General features: G+C 40.7%; 1 protein-coding gene across 1 annotated transcript in view; it reads right to left on the bottom strand.

The window, feature by feature from the left end:
- LOC107633381 overlaps positions 2979–19262 on the bottom strand; it is a 22147-nt gene continuing 5863 nt past the window's right edge. Inside the window, exon 2 of the mRNA XM_016337016.1 lies at positions 2979–3270. Within this exon, the coding sequence (XP_016192502.1) occupies positions 2979–3270 (292 nt within the window). The remainder of the gene's footprint in view (positions 3271–19262) is intronic.

Below are 19262 nucleotides of genomic sequence, written 5' to 3'. Positions count from 1 at the left end.
GCCAAAAACTTGGTGCACGAAATTGCGATCATCAACAATGGCTCCCAAAGACTTGGTGCTCTTAAACGTGAATCACACTTTGTCACAACTCCGCACAACTAACCAGCAAGTGCACTGGGTCCTCCAAGTAATAAACCTTACGTGAGTGAGGGTCGATCCCACGGAGATTGTCGGCTTGAAGCAAGCTATGGTCTCCTTGTAAATCTCAGTCTTCAAATAGTTATAGCGTTTTGATAATAAAAATATAAATAAAATATAAACTAGGATAGAGATACTTATGTAATTCATTGGTGAGAATTTCAGATAAGCGTATAGAGATGCTTTCGTTCCTCCTGAACCTCTGCTTTCCTGCTGTCTTCATCCAATCATTCCTACTCTCTTCCATGGCAAGCTGTATGTAGGGCATCACCGTTGTCAATGGCTACATCCCATCCTCTCTGTGAAAATGGTCCAATGCGTTGTCACTGCATGGCTAATCATCTGTCGGTTCTCAATCATACTGGAATAGGATTTACTATCCTTTTGTGTCTATCACTACGCCCAGCACTCGCGAGTTTGAAGCTCGTCACAGCCATCCTTTCCCAGAGCCTACTCGGAATACCACAAATAAGGTTTAGACTTTTCGGATCTCAGGAATGGCCGTCCATGGGTTCTGACTTATACCATGAAGACTCTAATATCTCAGACTCGGTCCCCTGTATTAGATATCTAAGAGATACTCATTCTATCTCATCTTCATGAAGAGATACTCATTCTATCTCATCTTCATGTAGAACGGAAATGGTTGTCAGGCACGTGTTCATAGGTGAGAATGGTGATGAGCGTCACATAATCATCACATTCATCATGTTCTTGGGTGCGAATGAATATCTTAGAATAGGAATAAGCTTGAATTGAATAGAAAAAACAATAGTACTTTGCATTAATTCTCAAGGAATAGCAGAGCTCCACACCGTAATCTATGGTGTGTAGAAACTCTACCGTTAAAAATACATAAGAACAAGGTCCAGGCATGGCCGAATGGCCAGCCCTCTAAACGTGATCAAAGATGATCTGAAGATTAAAACTAAAGATCAGATGTAAATACAATAGTAAAAAGTCCTATTTATACTAAACTAGTTACTAGGGTTTACAGAAATGAGTAAATGATGCAGAAATCCACTTCTGGAGCCCACTTGGTGTGTGCTTGGGCTGAGCATTAAGCTTTACACGTGTAGAAGCTTCTCTTGGAGTTGAACGCCAGTTTGTAACCTGTTTCTGGCGTTTAACTCCACTTTGCAACCTATTTCTGGCGTTTAACTCCAGAATGCAACATGGAACTGGCGTTGAACGCCAGTTTGTGTCATCTAAACTCGGGTAAAGTATAGACTATTATATATTTCTGGAAAGCCCTGGATGTCTACTTTCCAACGCAATTAAGAGAGCGCCATTTAGAGTTCTGTAGCTCCAGAAAATTCACTTTGAGTGCAGGGAGGTCAGAATCCAACAGCATCTGTAGTCCTTCCTCAACCTCTGAATCTGATTTTTGCTCAAGTCCCTCAATTTCAGCCAGAAAATACCTGAAATCACAGAAAAATACACAAACTCATAGTAAAGTCCTTAAATGTGAATTTTATTTAAAAACTAATAAAAATATACTAAAAACTAACTAAATCATACTAAAAACTATGTAAAAACAATGCCAAAAAGCGTATAAATTATCCGCTCATCAGAAGGTAAGTGGCTAGAAGATGTAGCCACGTAATTAGTCTCGAAACTCACTTGCTTGTGTTCTTGGATCAAAATCCATGTTCCAATTTACATTCTTCAAACAGGCTTAGCATCAAAATTTTCAAAATTGGTAGGGTTGCCCTAAAGTTCTAGTTTCCTAGGAAAGAAGTCATTACTCTAACCAAGTGGACTTATCAAGAGATAACTATCATGCAAAGGGTGTCAAAAGTAAAAAAAAAAACCTAATCATGCAACCTACCCTAATTAACAAAAGAGATTCAAGATTTATTCGGGTGTTACCTATGGAGATCGGTCGACCGACCTCCCCACACTTAAAACTTAGCACGGTCCCCCGTGCTATGAGTGATGCGCAATGGGAGTCCGGCTCCGGAATGTCCATCATGTCCCTCATCATCGCCTTCTTCACTTGAGGTTGTGGTGGATGTAGAGATATCTGGTTCCTCCATAGGTGGGGTGACAACACTAAGAAGTTTCTTCACATAAGCATACCGGCGTTGGTTTCGCCGTTCATAACGATTCATCTTCTTGTGAAGATCCTCGAGGCATTGGTGGGATGATTTATGTGGTGCGAATGAAGCAGCAAAGATGCCTGCGGGAATTGCCATATTAGAGTTCCCAGTGTCCGCCGGTGGCTTGAGATATTACCCGGTGGGGATAACATCACCATCAATCGGGCTTGTGGCCCTCTAATCCCTAGTCTCACGGGGAACACCGGTGGCCACAACTAACTCGGTTACCAAAGCAGGGAAGGGTAGGTTACCTTTAGCATGAATACGCCCCATGGCTTGCCAGATGATAGATGGGAGATTGACCGATCTCTCGGTGAGTACGCACCAAACCAATAAGGCTAGCTCGGCAGTGATGGATGACCCATGGGTGCTTGGAAGCACATAATGGGCTAAGATTTGGGCTCACGTCCCAGCCTCTTGAGTGAGAAAACGTGCGTCAATACCCTTGGGCCTCGGTCTCATTCTCCCTTGAATCCAGAATGATTCGGATATGGCAATGACCCGGAGAATGGCATCCCAATCAAAACCAAATTCGCAACGTGCCGACAAGTCCTCTTGGTAGGCATCAATTCCATCCGCTAATGGCCCAATTTTAAGCACTCCTTGAATGGCCTCCTCTATGACGAAAACTTGTCTTCGACGCACAAATGCCGATGCAAGGGACGATGAGTGGTAATTGGTGTAAAATTCCACCACCCAGGACAAGTTAGCTTCCTTAGGTCGTCTCATGAGAAACCCCTATTGCCTCCGCTCAATGCGGGGCATCACAAATGGAGCAACATGAGCCGGAGGGATAAGAAGAGGCTCCGCGTGATAGTTCCTTTCAATCATCATAGGGTAGACAAGCTCGCAGTATCGGTTGGGGAACTTGTTTGGGTCCCTTGGAGGGTTATCCTTCTCTAGTGCACCAATATTGACGATGCTCCTTGGCTTCTTGATGAGGGGCTTAGCCGTGGTGGCTTTGGTGGCCAGCTTTGTTGGCGCCTTTTTAGCAGCTGGCTTCTTTTCCTTATCCTTCTTGATGACCATCCTATAAAAGTAGGAAAGGAGGAGGCATTAAACTCAAGGAAACACTCAAAAACGGCAGTCATACAAGTGAGAAAATAGCCCATAAAAGGATTGGTGTCTTAAATACATGACAGCTGCAACTTGTAACTAAGACAACATTGGAAGCAATGGCAAGTCACTAGCATGTGATGCAAGAGTGGTATAAGCATGCAAATGAGAGGCATGAGAAGCATACACTCAAATATCAAAATCAAGAAGCAAGTCATAAGGGGTGAGCATGTAAGGTATGAAACATGAAGAATGATATGCTCAATGCACAAAGGAGTAAGCAAGTGAGTGAGAAAGAACACTAAATGGAAGGCACTAAGTCAAATTTGACACAAAAAGTCATGTATGCCTTTCATCAAACACTTGGTGTGCCCCCTTTAAGTAATGAACAAATGGAGGAAATGGAGCAATGTAGCATCGCACAAGGCAATATCAATCATCATAGAGCACCACATTTTGCAAGGAAATCAAAGATGACAACCTAACTGATGCACGAAAATTTGTCTCTCAACAATTTTCCTTCGGCAAGTATACCGAATTGTCGTCAAGTAAAAACTCACAATAGAGTGAGGTCGAATCCCACAGGGATTGATTGGTCAAGAAACTTTAATTAGAGGAATGTTCTAGTTGAGCGAAGCAGAATTTTGGTTTGAGAGTTGCAGGAAATTAAATGGCGGGAAAGTAAATAGCAGAAAATGTAAAATGCTGAAAGTAAAGAGCTGAAATTAAATGACGGAGAATAAATTACAGAATCTTAAACGGGAATGGGGAAGATGCTCATAAAAGTAAATTGCAGAAATTAAAGAGAATGGGTAAGATCAGAAATAGGGAATTCATTGGGTTTAGGAGATGTTGCATTCTCTGGATCGAGTTCATTTTCATCTCTTCCTCAATCAATGCGTTCATTGATCTCCTTGGCAATCTTAAGTGATCAAATTACAATTTCTTGTAATTCAATCTCTCAAATCTTGATCAATAGCCAATTCTTTGGTCAATTGCTCATGAGAAGAGATGAAGTATGGTCACTGATTATACCACATGCATTCCCAAATCAAGTGTTGGTAGAATTATAGTCACCATATCCTTCCAATCCCAATTTGGTCCAACATGAGAAAGCATTTCTAGCATGATCTCTTCATTCCTCTTCCAAGGTTCAGAAGAGATCCAAGTATGAATAGCTTCTTTTCCAAGATAACTATCCAATTGGATGAAGATTGAAAGCTTTCTAGAAAAAATCAAGAGAAAAGATAGAAGAAGAATAATGAAAACTAATATTGATCCATCAAATTACAACAGAGCTCCCTAACCCAATGAAGGGGGGTTTAGTTGTTCATAGCTCTAGAAATGGAAAACAAAGATGGAAGATACATTCTGAAAAATAAACTAGAAGTGCAGAGTAAATTATATAGAGAGTAATTCTCAAATTTCCAACTCCCCCCAAAAGCTCTTCTCTAATTCAAAACTACCCCTATATATACTACTCTTCTGATCTTCTAGTTGGTTCTTCAAGTCTTGGATATGGGCCTTTGGATCTTGAGTTTGAAGCAGTTATCCTCTTCAGTGGGCTTAGCTTTACTTGCAGAGAGAAAGCGTGAAGTAGGCAGGGTATTTAGCTCAGGATGTTAGTGGCGTTAACATTAAGTGAGAGTGTGGGTTCGAGAACGTTAGTGACAATCACCTTTTCACTAACGTTCCTAACCCATCGATGATCCACGTTAACTTCAACGTTAGTGGCACCAACGTGACCACTAACGTTGCCTCTTGGTCTTTCGCACACGTTATTGGGACTCACCTTTTTCAATAACGTTGAGAGTCCTCCCTTCCCCTACGTTAGAGTCCACGTTAACTTAGTTAACGTGGCTCTTAACGTAGGCTTGCCAATCCTTCGAGAACGTTAGTGACACTTACCTTTGTCACTAACGTTCCAAGATGCCCCTACTTCCCACGTTAGAATCCACGTTAACTAAGTTAACGTGGAGGCTAACGTGGCCAATATGAGCTTGGTCCAACGTTAGTGACAAAGGTGAGTGTCACTAATGTCGGCTCCACTTTCTTTCTTCCACGTTAGAGTTCACGTTAACTTAGTTAACGTGACTCTTAACGTGCGCTATGATGGCTTCGAAGACGTTATTGGCGATTATTTTTCTCATTAACGTTGCAAGCTAGCTCCCATTCCACGTTAGTGGTCACGTTAGTTAGACTAACGTGGCTGCTAACGTGGTTCTTTCTTGCTTCCTTTGTCCTGAAATCAAGCAATAAAGTACATCAAAGTTCTAATCCACATCATGAGACATGCATCATCTAATTTGTCATATAATTCATGCATAATTCTCATAAAACCATGTAAAGTGCACCATGTTTGCTTGAATCAAGATGTAAGTGAAATTCTACCCAAAACTTGCTTATTTCCTAAGGAAATGCATGAAACTACCCTAAAACAGTAAAGAAAAGGTCAGTGAAACTGGCCAAAATGCCCCGACATCACAACACCAAACTTAAAGCTTGCTTGTCCCTAAGCAAGTACTGGAACAAGAGAATGATGAATGAAATGCCAAGAGAAATGAGTCATTATTGTGGAAGTCATGTCCTTGGTTTTATGGTGGTTTCATGCATAGCAACTTAGGTTCATTCCTTCACTGGCTTTCAGACCTTTATCATGTCCTGGAATACCCACTTGACTGCACCTTATGAAACTTTTATTCATTGATCCTTTTTGTCATTTCAAGGCTTATTTGTGTTTTTAGACTAGGTGCTCTGTGAGGGGGCGACTCTTTAAGATAAGCTTTCAGCCAGCACTCCCGAACCAGTTGGTTCAAGGTGCTAGGTGTTGAGACACCCCTAAGGGCTTACTCTCTCAAGTCTCTTTCCCCCATACATACACACCACAGGCACATGATTTGTTATTTTCTTTCTTGAGACCTTGGTGTCCAGTACCTCTTTGGGTTACTAAGCGTTCTGTAGCAAAGGTTACTCTTGATAGTGGACTTTCAGCTGATAATCCCGAGTTAGTTAACCCAAGTTACCAAGTGATAAGGCACCCCTAAGAGCTTATTCATCCAAGTAAATCCCTTACATAGGAACACCACAGACACTTGCCCCAAGATTCAAACCCTTGGTGCCTAGCCTTATTTCTTACTCTTTTTCTTTTATTCTTTAACTTTCATTTTTCTTCTTTCGCTTTTTCTTATTGGGATCTTGTTATTCAGCTAGTCTCATGGGGTGTGTTTCAAGCATATGATTCAGGACAGATAGTTGCCTTCCCACCTTATTGGTGAACCAACTTAGCTAATCTATTACTACACCACAAATCTAGGAGCTTACTCCACAATATGAATTCCACTCTGGTCTTTTATAACAAACATTATCTTTTTATTTGATTAAAAAAGAGACAAGCAACACAACAAGCAAGATAGGATTGAAAATAGGAAATTTGACTAGCAATCATAGACCTAAGCAATGAAAAACTTAAAGGCATAATTCAAAATCCTAACTACCATGGAACATGTTCTATTTCATACATGATTTTCCTTATTTAAAGCTTAAAAAATATGGATCAAAGAGGGAACTCCACCACCTTTTACTCATGGGGTTGCCCATGCTCTTCCTCTTGCTTGTCTTCTTGGTATTTTTCTTGAGTGCTTGTACTCCCACTTCCCTTGCCTTTTCCAATCAACTTCTTCCAAAAACTAGCATCTTCCATCTTCTTTTTCAGTGTTTCCTTCTGCTGTTTCACCTTCCTTTCCTCTTTTGCCTCTTGGATCTTGATGATGCCATGAGTTTGAGTTGATGTGTGAAGAGGGTGGAAGGTATGGATAGATGAGGAATCCGGTTGGTTAGAACAAGGTGTAATGAAGGGATTTGGATGCCGAAGGTGTGTAGTATGAGGAATGGGAATTGGAATGTGAAGGGAAGTATGGACTAGGACTCACTTATATAGGGAAGTGATGAGTGAATGAAAGGTGTGGATTGGTGGGGTGGTTGTGTGATGGACGAATGAGGTTTAGCATGGGGTGAGCACAAGGATCACCAACTTTATGATGGGATTGGTTCAGTTTCCAAGCTTGTTCTTCTTCCAATGTTGCATGGCAACCATTCCCAATGCATTCCCTTTGAGACACGTGTGAAATACTCCCCTTTTGTGGTGGCCGAATCTTCCTTTCAATTGTCCATCAATTTTCCTACGAAGCAAGAAAAAGTGTAATTATTAATTGTGTGGATAGTGGCGGCAAAATAAAAATGGGAACAACTACCACTTTTTTTTAGTTTTTGTTTATAACTAACTAAGTAGTATTCATGAATGCCAACCAACTGATTAACTGAATGTGTCCGTGTATGCAACATTGGTGATACCATGGGTGACACCAAACTTAGTTTATGGCCATGTGATGTAAGATTTTTGTTCAAGGCTCTAAGAGTAACATCACAATTATGCTCTCTTAGTATGCCTTGAACACCAAACTTGTTCTTTACTATATGCTGCATAAAAGGATCCATTCAAGTGTATGTCAGGGTTGGTTTGGAATTCATGAACCTTGCATTATTAACTCTTCTAAAAGCATGTAAAACATGGGTTGCCTCCCATGAAGCGCTTCTTTAGTGTCACTAGCTTGACATTTTTTCCTTTGTCAGGGTGGCTGGTAGTGCTTCAAATCCTCCCCCCTTGCAAGCTATGACTCACTAAACCCCTTTTCATTGGGTTAGGGAGCTCTATTTTAATTCAATGAATCAATAATAGTTTGTCTTCTTCTTCAATCTTTTCTCTTGAATTTTGTTAGAAAGCTTCTCGATCTAATTCCATTGGGTAGTTGTCTTGGGAAATAAACTACCCATAATTGGAATCCTTCGGAACCTTGGGAAAGGAATGGAGGATTCATGCTAGAGAAGCTTTCTCACAGTGAATTGGATTGGGGTTTGGATGGATATTGTGACATGTAATCCTACCGAATTGTGGTTCATGAAACTGTGTGGTATAATCAGTGATTGAGCATCATCTCTTCTTATGAACATTTAAACTAAGGGATTGGGAATTTGTTTGTTTTTATAGAGAATTGGTGAGCCAAGGGATTGGTATCCAATCATATAAGATTGCCAAGCAAAATTTAATGAACGCATTGCTTGAGGAAGAGATAAACATGTTTTGATTCGGAGATCTCAATATCTCCTATAACCCAATGAATCCCACACTTCTGATTTACATCTTCTCTTTACATTCTGCAACTCAATTCATGCAATCACCCCCATTCCCTTTTAATTTCAGCATTTTAGTTTCTGCTCTTTAATTCATGCAATTTAAGATTCCGCCATTTCAATTTCTTGTCATTTACTTTTCCCGCCAATTTTACATTCCGCAATTCTCATCTCAATCTTGATTCCGCTCAACTAGAACACACTTCTAATCCGAATTGCTCACTCAACCAATCCTTGTGGGATTCGACCTCACTCTATTGTGAGTTTTTACTTGACGATAACCGGTGCACTTGCCGGAAGGAATTTTGCCGATCGTGCAATTTCCTAAATCGTAGCATAACTAGTTTATGCGCATCATAAATCTATCTCCATTGGCTTCATCAAGGATTTCCACATGTTCTAGGAAGAGAACTCTGTTGATGGTAAAAACTTTAGGTAGCTGAGATGGGATGGTGGGGAGATCGGGGGGAATAACTGGGAAGTACGCTGAGATTACTTTATCCCCTGGAGAGAAGTCCTCTGTAGGGATCTTCTTGTTCCTCCACCTCCTTTGTACCTTCTTCTTTGTTCCTTTTGATGTTGCCTTGCTCTTTGTGACCTCCTCTTCCAAAGAGATTTTGTTGCTGGTCTTATATAACTCTGGTGGTTTAGGTTCCTCCTGATTTTCTTTGAGCTGTGTCAGCTTCGAAACGCCTTGTTCATCAACTAAGGGATTCCCAGATGTGCTGGTTGTGCTTCAGTGCCTGTTTCTTTCTTCAGTATCTCACTGTGATCTTTGCTTGGTTCTTTGTTCTCTTGATCTGTTTCTTGTGAGGGCTTGAAAACATTGAAAGTGAGTTGTTCATCATGAATCCTCAAAATTAGCTCCCCTCGCTCCACATCTATAAGTGCTCTGGCTGTAGCTAGGAATGGTCTTCCCAATATGATTGGGTGGAGGTGACTCTCTTCAATATCCAAGATGACAAAGTCTGTGGGTAGGAAGTATTTTCCAACCTTCACCAGCACATTTTCAACCACTACTACTGCTTGTTTTTGAGTTTTGTCAGCCAGCCTGATAACTATATCTGTGGGTATTATCTCATTGATCTGTAGCCTCTTCATAAGTGATAAAGGCATTAAGTTGATGCTTGCTCCCAAATCGCAGAGTCCTTTATCAAACATTGTTTCTCCTATGGCACAGGGGATGTAGAAACTCCCTGGGTCCTTCCTCTTTGTAGGCAGCTCTGGTTGAATGAGAGCACTACACTCCTTGTTCATCACTATAGTTTGTCTTCCCTTGAGTGAGCTTTTCCTGGTCAGCAGCTCCTTTATATACTTGATGTATGAGGGCATTTGTTGGAGAGCTTTGATGAATGGTATGTTCACATGGAGAGATGCAAACATGTCAAGAAATCTTGAGTATAGTCTCTTCTCTACACAGTCATTTAGTAATTGGGGAAAGGGTGCATAGAGTCTCAGCAGCTCCTTCTGTGTTAGCTCCTTCTGTGTAATTGTGGTTTCTTGATGATTCTCCCCCTGCTTTCCTGCCGAAGTATCTTCAGGTTGTTCTAATGGGTTGTTCAGCTCTTCCTCAGTCTCCTTATTACTTATAGTAACCATCTTGCAATCTTCCCATCTGACTTTCTTTGCTTCACCTCTCGGATTTTTCTCTGTGTCATTTGGAAAGCTATCAGTAGGTTTGGGAATCTGCTCGGAGAGGTATCCCACTTGAAATTCCAGCCTCTTGATGGTGTCTCTCTGATTCTTGATATTGGCTCGCACCTCCTCCTTGAATACCTTATTATCTTGAATCTCTTTGCATATGCCCTCAAGTAGAGTCTCAATTCTGGAGAGTCTATCTTCAGATGATGGTGAGTTGAGAGTGGATGGGTGAGAAGGGTTGTTTTGGTTTTGGTATGGATGTGGAGAGGTGTTGTTAGGGTGGTGTTGATATGATCTCTGTGTGGACTGTTGGTGAGCTGCATGGTTGTTGGGGTTGTGACGTCTCTGATCTTGGTTTTGATCTTGTTGATTTCCCCACCCAAAGTTTGGGTGATTCCTCCAACCAGGGTTGTAGGTCTTGGAGTATGGGTCATGATTTTGCCTAGGTGAATTCCCAATGTAGTTGGCTTGCTCCTGACTATCCTCTGCTTCTTCATCCTCTCCTTCTTGGGTTGTTGATGAGGTGGTGATTGCTGCTACTTGGTTTCTCTCTATCTTCTTGGTGAGGTTAGCTAATTGCTTGGTAATGAACTTGTTTTGGGCCAGCAGTGCATCTACATTGTTTAGCTCCATCGCTCCTCTAGTGTTGCCTCTTTCAGAAGCATAGAAGTAGTCATTCTCAGCTACAGTCTCAATGACATCTATGGCTTCTTCAATAGTCTTCTTCTTGTTCAGAGATCCCCCGGATGAATGGTCTACTGCCTTCTTTGATTCATAAGAAAGGCCTTCATAGAAAATGTGTAGCTGCACCCATTCATTGAACATATCTGGTGGACACCTTCTTGTCAGGTCCTTAAACCTCTCCCATGCTTCATATAGAGTCTCACCATCTTGCTGCCTGAAGGTTTGCACCTCAGCTCTCAGCCTGTTGATCCGTTGAGGAGGATAGAATTTTGCCAAGAATTTGTTCACCACATCTTCCCAGGTTGCTAAACTCTCCTTTGGGAAGGCTTCTAGCCATTTAGATGCCTTGTCCTTAAGTGAGAAAGGGAACAGAAGTAATCTATAGGTGTCAGGATGAACACCATTAGACTTCACAGTATCACATACCCTCAGGAAGGTGGTTAGATGTTGATTGGGGTCTTCTTGGACACTGCCTCTGAATGAACAATTGTTCTAAAAAAGGGTGATGAGCTGTGGCTTTAGTTCAAAGTTGTTGGCATGTATGGTTGTCTTTTGGATGCTGCTTCCACAATTTCCTGGGTTTGGGTTGATGTAAGAACCCAAAACCCTTCTCTCTTGCCCAGCCTGATGTGCTGGACCTTCTCGGCCATGGTTGTGAGCCTCTTCTTCATGATGGTTCTCCATATTCTCATCCATATCTGGTTCAAAGTACTCCTCCTCTTCCTCAGCACTAACTACTCTCTTTCCTCTTGCTTCCCTCCTTAATCTAAGAAAGGTCCTCTCAGGTTCAGAATCAAAAGAAGTTGAAGCCCCGCTTCTTCTTCCTGTCATACAACCAACAAGGCACAAGCAAGGAAATAGATGCAGAAAGTAATTTCTACAGAAATACTGTTAGTGTGAGTGATGCAATATATCAAATAGTTAGTGGGTTAGCAGACTGAATTGTAAACAACTAAGAAAATAGGTAGGGGAAAGGGAAGAAAATAACTAAATAGAAAGTAAATTACTCAAATGAACTTAAATCAAACAAAAGAAAAATCCTCAATTTAGTTATCCTCCAATCTAATCATTGTTGATACAAAATCAATCCCCGGCAACGGCGCCATAAACTTGATGCACGAAAATTTGCCTCTCAACAATTTTCCTTCGGCAAGTATACCGAATTGTCGTAAAGTAAAAACTCACAATAGAGTGAGGTCGAATCCCACAGGGATTGATTGGTCAAGCAACTTTAATTAGAGGAATGTTCTAGTTGAGCGAAGCAGAATTTCGGTTTGAGAGTTGCAGGAAATTAAATGGCGGGAAAGTAAATAGCAGAAAATGTAAAATGCTGAAAGTAAAGAGCTGAAAATAAATGACGGAAAGTAAATTGTAGAATCTTAAATGGGAATGGGGAAGATGCTTATAAAAGTAAATTGCAGAAATTAAAGAGAATGGGTAAGATTAGAAATGGGGAATTCATTGGGTTTAGGAGATGTTGCATTCTCCGGATCGAGTTCATTTTCATCTCTTCCTCAATCAATGCGTTCATTGATCTCCTTGGCAATCTTAAGTGATCAAATTATAATTTCTTGTAATTCAATCTCTCAAATCTTGATCAATAGCCAATTCCTTGGTCAATTACTCATGAGAAGAGATGAAGTATGGTCACTGATTATACCACATGCATTCCCAAATCAAGTGTTGGTAGAATTATAGTCACCATATCATTCCAACCCCAATTTGGTCCAACATGAAAAAGCATTTCTAGCATGATCTCTTCATTTCTCTTCCAAGGTACAGAAGAGAACCAAGTATGAATAGCTTCTTTTCCAAGATAACTATCCAATTGGATGAAGATTGAAAGCTTTCTAGTAAAATCAAGAGAAAAGATAGAAGAAGAATAATGAAAACTAATATTGATCCATCAAATTACAACAGAGCTCCCTAACCCAATGAAGGGGGGTTTAGTTGTTCAAAGCTCTGGAAATGGAAAACAAAGATGGAAGATACATTCTGAAAAATAAACTAGAAGTGCAGAGTAAATTATATAGAGAGTAATTCTCAAATTTCCAACTCCCCCCAAAAGCTCTTCTCTAATTCAAAACTACCCCTATATATACTACTCTTCTGATCTTCTAGTTGGTTCTTCAAGTCTTGGATATGGGCCTTTGGATCTTGAGTTTGAAGCAGTTATCCTCTTCAGTGGGCTTAGCTTTACTTGCAGAGAGAAAGCGTGAAGTAGCCAGGGTATTTAGCTCAGGATGTTAGTGGCGTTAACGTTAAGTGAGAGTGTGGGTTCGAGAACGTTAGTGACAATCACCTTTTCACTAACGTTCCTAACCCATGGATGATCCACGTTAACTTCAACGTTAGTGGCACCAACGTGACCACTAACGTTGAATCTTGGTCCTTCGCACACGTTATTGGGACTCACCTTTTTCAATAACGTTGAGAGTCCTCCCTTACCCTACGTTAGAGTCCACGTTAACTTAGTTAACGTGGCTCTTAACGTAGGCTTGCCAATCCTTCGAGAACGTTAGTGACAATCACCTTTGTCACTAACGTTGGACCAAGCTCATATTGGCCACGTTAGCCTCCACGTTAACTTAGTTAACGGGGAAGCTAACATGGAGGGAAGGATGATGAGCCAACGTTAGTGACAATGGTGAGTGTCACTATCGTTGGCCATTCTTTTGCTTTCCAACGTTAGAGTCCACGTTAACGTAGTTAACGTGGCTCTTAACGTAGGCTTGCCAATCCTTCGAGAACGTTAGTGACACTTACCTGTGTTACTAACGTTCGAAGATGCCCCTACTTCCCACGTTAGAATCTATGTTAACTATGTTAACGTGGCTTCTAACGTGGTGATGATAGCCATCTCCAACGTTAGTGACAAAGGTGAGTGTCACTAACGTTGGCTCATCATCCTTCCCTCCATGTTAGCTTCCACGTTAACTAAGTTAACGTGGAACTTAACGTGGCGCATAGTGGCTAATTGTGGCTCATTCCAACGTTAGTGACAAAGGTGAGTGTCACTAACGTTGGCAATTGTTTGCTTTCTCTACGTTAGCTTCCACGTTAACTTAGTTAACGTGGGAGTTAACGTAGCTCAAAGTGGCTTAGTCCAACGTTAGTGACAATGGTGAGTGTCACTATCGTTGGCCATTCTTTTGCTTTCCAACGTTAGAGTCCACGTTAACTAAGTTAACGTGGAGGCTAACGTGGCCAATATGAGCTTGGTCCAACGTTAGTGACAAAGGTGAGTGTCACTAACGTTGGCTCCACTTTCTTTCTTCCATGTTAGAGTTCACATTAACTTAGTTAACGTGACTCTTAACGTGGGCTATGATGGCTTCGAGGACGTTATTGGCGAATACTTTTCTCATTAACATTGCAAGCTAGCTCCCATTCCACATTAGTGGTCACGTTAGTTAGACTAACGTGGCTGCTAACGTGGTTCTTTCTTGCTTCCTCTGTCCTGGAATCAAGCAATAAAGTACATCAAAGTTCTAATCCACATCATGAGACATGCATCATCTAATTTGTCATATAATTCATGCATAATTCTCATGAAACCATGTAAAGTGCACCATGTTTGCTTGAATCAAGATGTAAGTGAAATTCTACCCAAAACTTGCTTATTTCCTAAGAAAATGCATGAAACTACCCTAAAACAGTAAAGAAAAGGTCAGTGAAACTGGCCAAAATGCCCCGGCATCACTAACCCACCAATATAAAAGAAGTCTCTACCCATAACACCCATGAAAAATAGAAAAATAATGACAAAGGCAAGCAAGCAAGTAAGTATGATCAAGAGGCTAACTAAGTAAAACAATTAAAGAAATGCAACTAAAGAAAGAAGAGAAAAGAAGTAAAGCAAAGAAAAAGAGAAAGTAAGAGTACCTTGAGAAGAAGAAGGAAGTAATGGAGAATGTAGGTGAAAAAAGAGAAGTAGAATAAAGAAGGAGAAGGAGAGGAAAGAGAAAATGTAGGACCGCCGGAGGTGTGATGCACGGAAAACTAGTTGTTCATAGCTCTTGAAAATGAAAACAAAGATGGAGAATACATCATAAAACTAGAATTTGCAAAGAAAGTAAAATACAGAGAGTAGTTCTCTTTTTCCCAGTCTCCAGAGCTTCTTTACAATTCAAAGCTACTCCAATATATACTACTCTTCTTAGCTTCTAGTTTACTCTTCAAGTTTTGGGCCTTTGGATCTTGAGTTTGAAGCAGTTCTTTTCTTCATTTGGGCTTGGCTTTACTTGCAGAGAGAAAGTGCTAAGTGGGCAGAGACTTCAGCTCAGGACGTTAAGGGTGTTAATATTTAGTGAGAATATAGGTTCGAGAACGTTAGTGACACTTAACATTGTCACTAACGTTCCAATGCACCCCTTTGCCTTACGTTAAAACCCACGTTAACTAGGTTAACGTGGCTTTTAACGTTGCCTTGTTAATCCTTCGAGAACGTTAGCGACACTCAACATTGTCACTAACGTTCCAGTGTACCCCTTCTTGTTTCACGTTAAAGCCCACGTTAACTAGGTTAACGTGGCTTCTAACGTGGTCCTTACCAACCTTCGAGAACTTTAGTGACACTCAACATTGTCACTAACGTTCCAATGTGCCCTTGGGTCTCACGTTAGAGTCCACGTTAACTAGGTTAACGTGGCCTCTAACGTAGCCATCTTTAGCCATCCCAACGTTAGTGACAATGTTGAGTGTCACTAACATTGGCTCATCCTTCATTCGTCATCGTTAGCTTCCACGTTAACTAAGTTAACGTGGAGGTTAACGTGACTCTTGGGGGTTGTGTGGTTGCTTCAACGTTAGTGACAATGTTAAGTGTCACTTACGTTGGCTCAACTTCTCTTCTCCACGTTAGAGTCCACGTTAACTAGGTTAACGTGGCTTCTAACGTGGCCACTTATGAGTAATCCCCAACGTTAGTGACAATGTTAAGTGTCACTTACGTTGGCTCAACTTCTCTTCTCCACGTTAGAGTTCACGTTAACTTAGTTAACGTGACTCTCTAACGTGCGCATTGATGGCTTTTTGAGAATGGAAAATGCATGAAACTACCCTAAAACAGTAAAGAAAAGGTCAGTGAAACTGGCCAAGATGCCCTGGCATCACAACACCAAACTTAAAGCTTGCTTGTCCCTAAGCAAGTACTGGAACAAGAGAATGATGAATGGAGTATCCAGAGGAATGAGTCATCCTTGTGGAAGTCATATTACTGATTTTATGGTAGTTTCATGCATAGCAACTTAGGTTCATTCCATTACTGGCTTTCAGACCTTTATCATGTCCCTAAACACTTACTTTGTTTATATCTCATGAGACTTTTATTCATTGATCCTTTTATTGTTATTTCAAGGGTTATTTGTGTTATTTAGGCTAAGTGCTCTGTAAGGGGACAACTCTTTAAGATAAGCTTTCAGCCAACACTCCCGAACCAGTTGGTTCAAGGTGCTAGGTGTTGAAGCACCCCTAAGGACTTACTCCCTCAAGTCTCTCCCCCATACATACACACCACAGGCATATAGTTTATTTATTTTCTTTTCTTGAGACCTTGGTGTCCAGCACCTCTTTAGGTTACTAAATGCTCTGTAGTGAGGGTTACTCTTGATAATGGATTTTCAGCTGATAATCCCGGGTTAATTAACCCAAGTTACCAAGTAATAAAGCACCCCTAAGAGCTTATTCATCCAAGTAGATCCCTCACACAGGAGCACCACAGACACTTGCCTCAAGCTTAAAACCATTGATGCCTAGCCTTATTGCTTACTCTTTTTCTTTTGTTTTTCACTTCTATTGTTCTTTTCCTTTTCTCTTCTTAGGATCTTGTTATTAACTTAGTCTCATGAGTGTATTCAAAGCAAGGTATTCAGGATAGATAGTTGTCCTCCTAGCCTTGTGGTTGAACCAACTTAGCTAACTTATGACTACCCCAAAGATTAATGAATGCACCTCCACATTAGGAACCCTACTCTGGTCTTTTAAAAATATAAACATTCTCTTCTTTAATTTGATTTAAAATGGACAAGCTTATAAGTAAATAAGGGAATGATGTAGTGATATTTAAACCAGAAATCATGGACCTATTCAGAAGGAAAACTTAAAAGACAGAATTTAAAAGGGGTTCAACTACGAGCAACTACAAATCAAAAGTGCATTCGGACTTTCAACTTTTAACAATTCTGAGTACAATGGAATTAGGTAACAATACAACCTTCGGGTGATGATCTCTGGTCCCCCTCTCTCTTTGTCATCATCCTAGTTTTTGCTGCCTCGCTTCTTTGGGTGAAGGTGCACCATTTCCTTATAAGATTCTTGCAAGGTTACTGGAAGTTGCTTGTTCCCAAAGCACTTGAGACATAGTTAGCTTACATGCATGCTTGTGCCTCTCGAACTCAATTTGGTGTGTGAACACCAAACTTAGTTCTTTGCCCAGTACAAAACATTGCATATATACAGAGACCCTCATATCTTGCTATCAGCAAAGCAATGATCACCTAAAGTCTAACTACATATAAGTGGTTTCTCTTGATTGAATGGAGCTAGCAATGTTCTTTTGGAGTGGAGTGTAATTCTAACCAATGTCCTTTAGTGGAACACCAAACTTAGAACTACACTATCACTCTTGGATTGTTCTGGTGTGGAACACCAAACTTAGCTCCTTACAATACAGGGGAAACAACTTTGTGATTTTTATTGAAATAAAGATGAAAGTGAAACTACCTGAGGTTAGGTTGCCTCCCAACAGAGCGCTCTTTAATCGTCGCTAGCTCGACGAGTCCTTAATTACTTGAGATGGTACTTTACTCTGGGGTTTTCCCCCATGTTGCCCAGATAATGCTTGAGTCTTTGTCCATTCACTGTAAAAGTCCTTTCTGAACCTTCATCCGTGATTTTGATGTGGCCATATGGTGATACTTTTGTAACCATGAAAGGTCCGGACCACCTTGACTTGAGTTTTTCTGGGAAAAGCCTTAATTTAGAATTGTAAAGGAGTACTTGCTGCCTTTTTTCGAAACTCCTGGGTGCCAGATGCATGTCATGTTTTCTCTTTGCCTTCTCTTTATACATCTTAGTGTTTTCATAGGCTTGTGACCTGAATTCATCCATCTCTTGCAGCTGTAAGTTCCAAGATGAAATTTTGTGGCATTGCGTTTCTTTTGGGCAGGTTTCTAGATCTTTGGCATTCATTGCAGCTTTTTACTAGTTCCTTGGCATCCTTGAAAAGGGTGGGCCAAAAGAATCCGCTTTGTAACACCTTTGCTGTAGTTCTGTCCCCTCCAAAGTGCCCACCATAGCATGAACCGTGGCAGTTCCACAGGACTTCTCTCCCTTCCTCTTCCGAAACACATCTTTTAAGAATTCCATCTGAACATTTCTTGAAGAGATATGGCTTGTCCCAAACAAAGTATTTTGCATCATTCATGAGCTTCCTCTTTTGATGTTTATTGATCCCTGGGGGTAATTCCCCAGTTGCCTTGAAATTTGCAATATCTGCGAACCATGGTGCTTTGTGAACTGTCATCAACTGCTCATCAGGGAAGATCTCATTCACATTTGTATCATTTTCTCCACCTTGATCATGGGGGATTCTGGATAGGTGATCTGCCACCTTGTTCTCCACTCCTTTCTTGTCTCTGATTTCAATATCGAATTCCTGCAACAGTAAGATCCACCTTATTAGTCTTGGCTTTGATTCTTGCTTGGCAAACAAATATTTAAGTGCTGTGTGATCTGTAAAAATAATCACTTTAGCACCAATGAGGTATGATCTAAATTTGTCAAATGCAAAAACTATTGCTAGCAACTCCTTTTCAGTAGTGGTATAATTCTTTTGAGTTTCATTAAGGACTTTGCTAGCATAGTATATCACACGAACTAGGTTATCTTTCCTTTGTCCTAACACTGTCCCAACTGCAAAATCAGATGCATCGCACATCAATTCAAATGGTAGGTTCCAATCAGGTGGGGAGATGATAGGAGCATAGGATAACCTCATTTTCAAATGTGCAAATGCTAGCATGCATGTTTCATCAAAGATGAATGGTGTATCAGATACAAGGAGATTGCTTAAGGGCATGGCTATCTTTGAAAAATCTTTAATGAACCTTCTGTAAAAACCAGCATGCCCTAAAAAACTCCTAATTGCCTTGACATCACTAGGTGGGGGTAGTTTTTCAATAAGTTCTACTTTAGCTCTATCAACCTCAATGCCTTGGTGAGAGACCTTGTGACCAAGGACTATTCCTCCTGTCACCATGAAGTGGCATTTTTCCCAGTTTAAGACCAAATTGGTCTCTTGGCATCTTTTCAATACCAAGGCGAGGTGATGTAGGCAACTAGGAAAAGAATCTATGAATACCGAGAAATCATCCATAAAAACTTCAATGAATTTTTCTATCATATCTGAAAAGATAGAAAGCATGCAGCGTTGGAAAGTTGCAGGGGCATTAC

Source organism: Arachis ipaensis, chromosome B03, assembly GCF_000816755.2.
Source record: "Arachis ipaensis cultivar K30076 chromosome B03, Araip1.1, whole genome shotgun sequence".
In the NCBI taxonomy this organism is placed as follows: domain Eukaryota; kingdom Viridiplantae; phylum Streptophyta; class Magnoliopsida; order Fabales; family Fabaceae; genus Arachis; species Arachis ipaensis.
The sequence above is the reverse complement of the archived record's forward strand: the minus strand, read 5'-3'. Positions and strand labels throughout refer to the sequence as shown.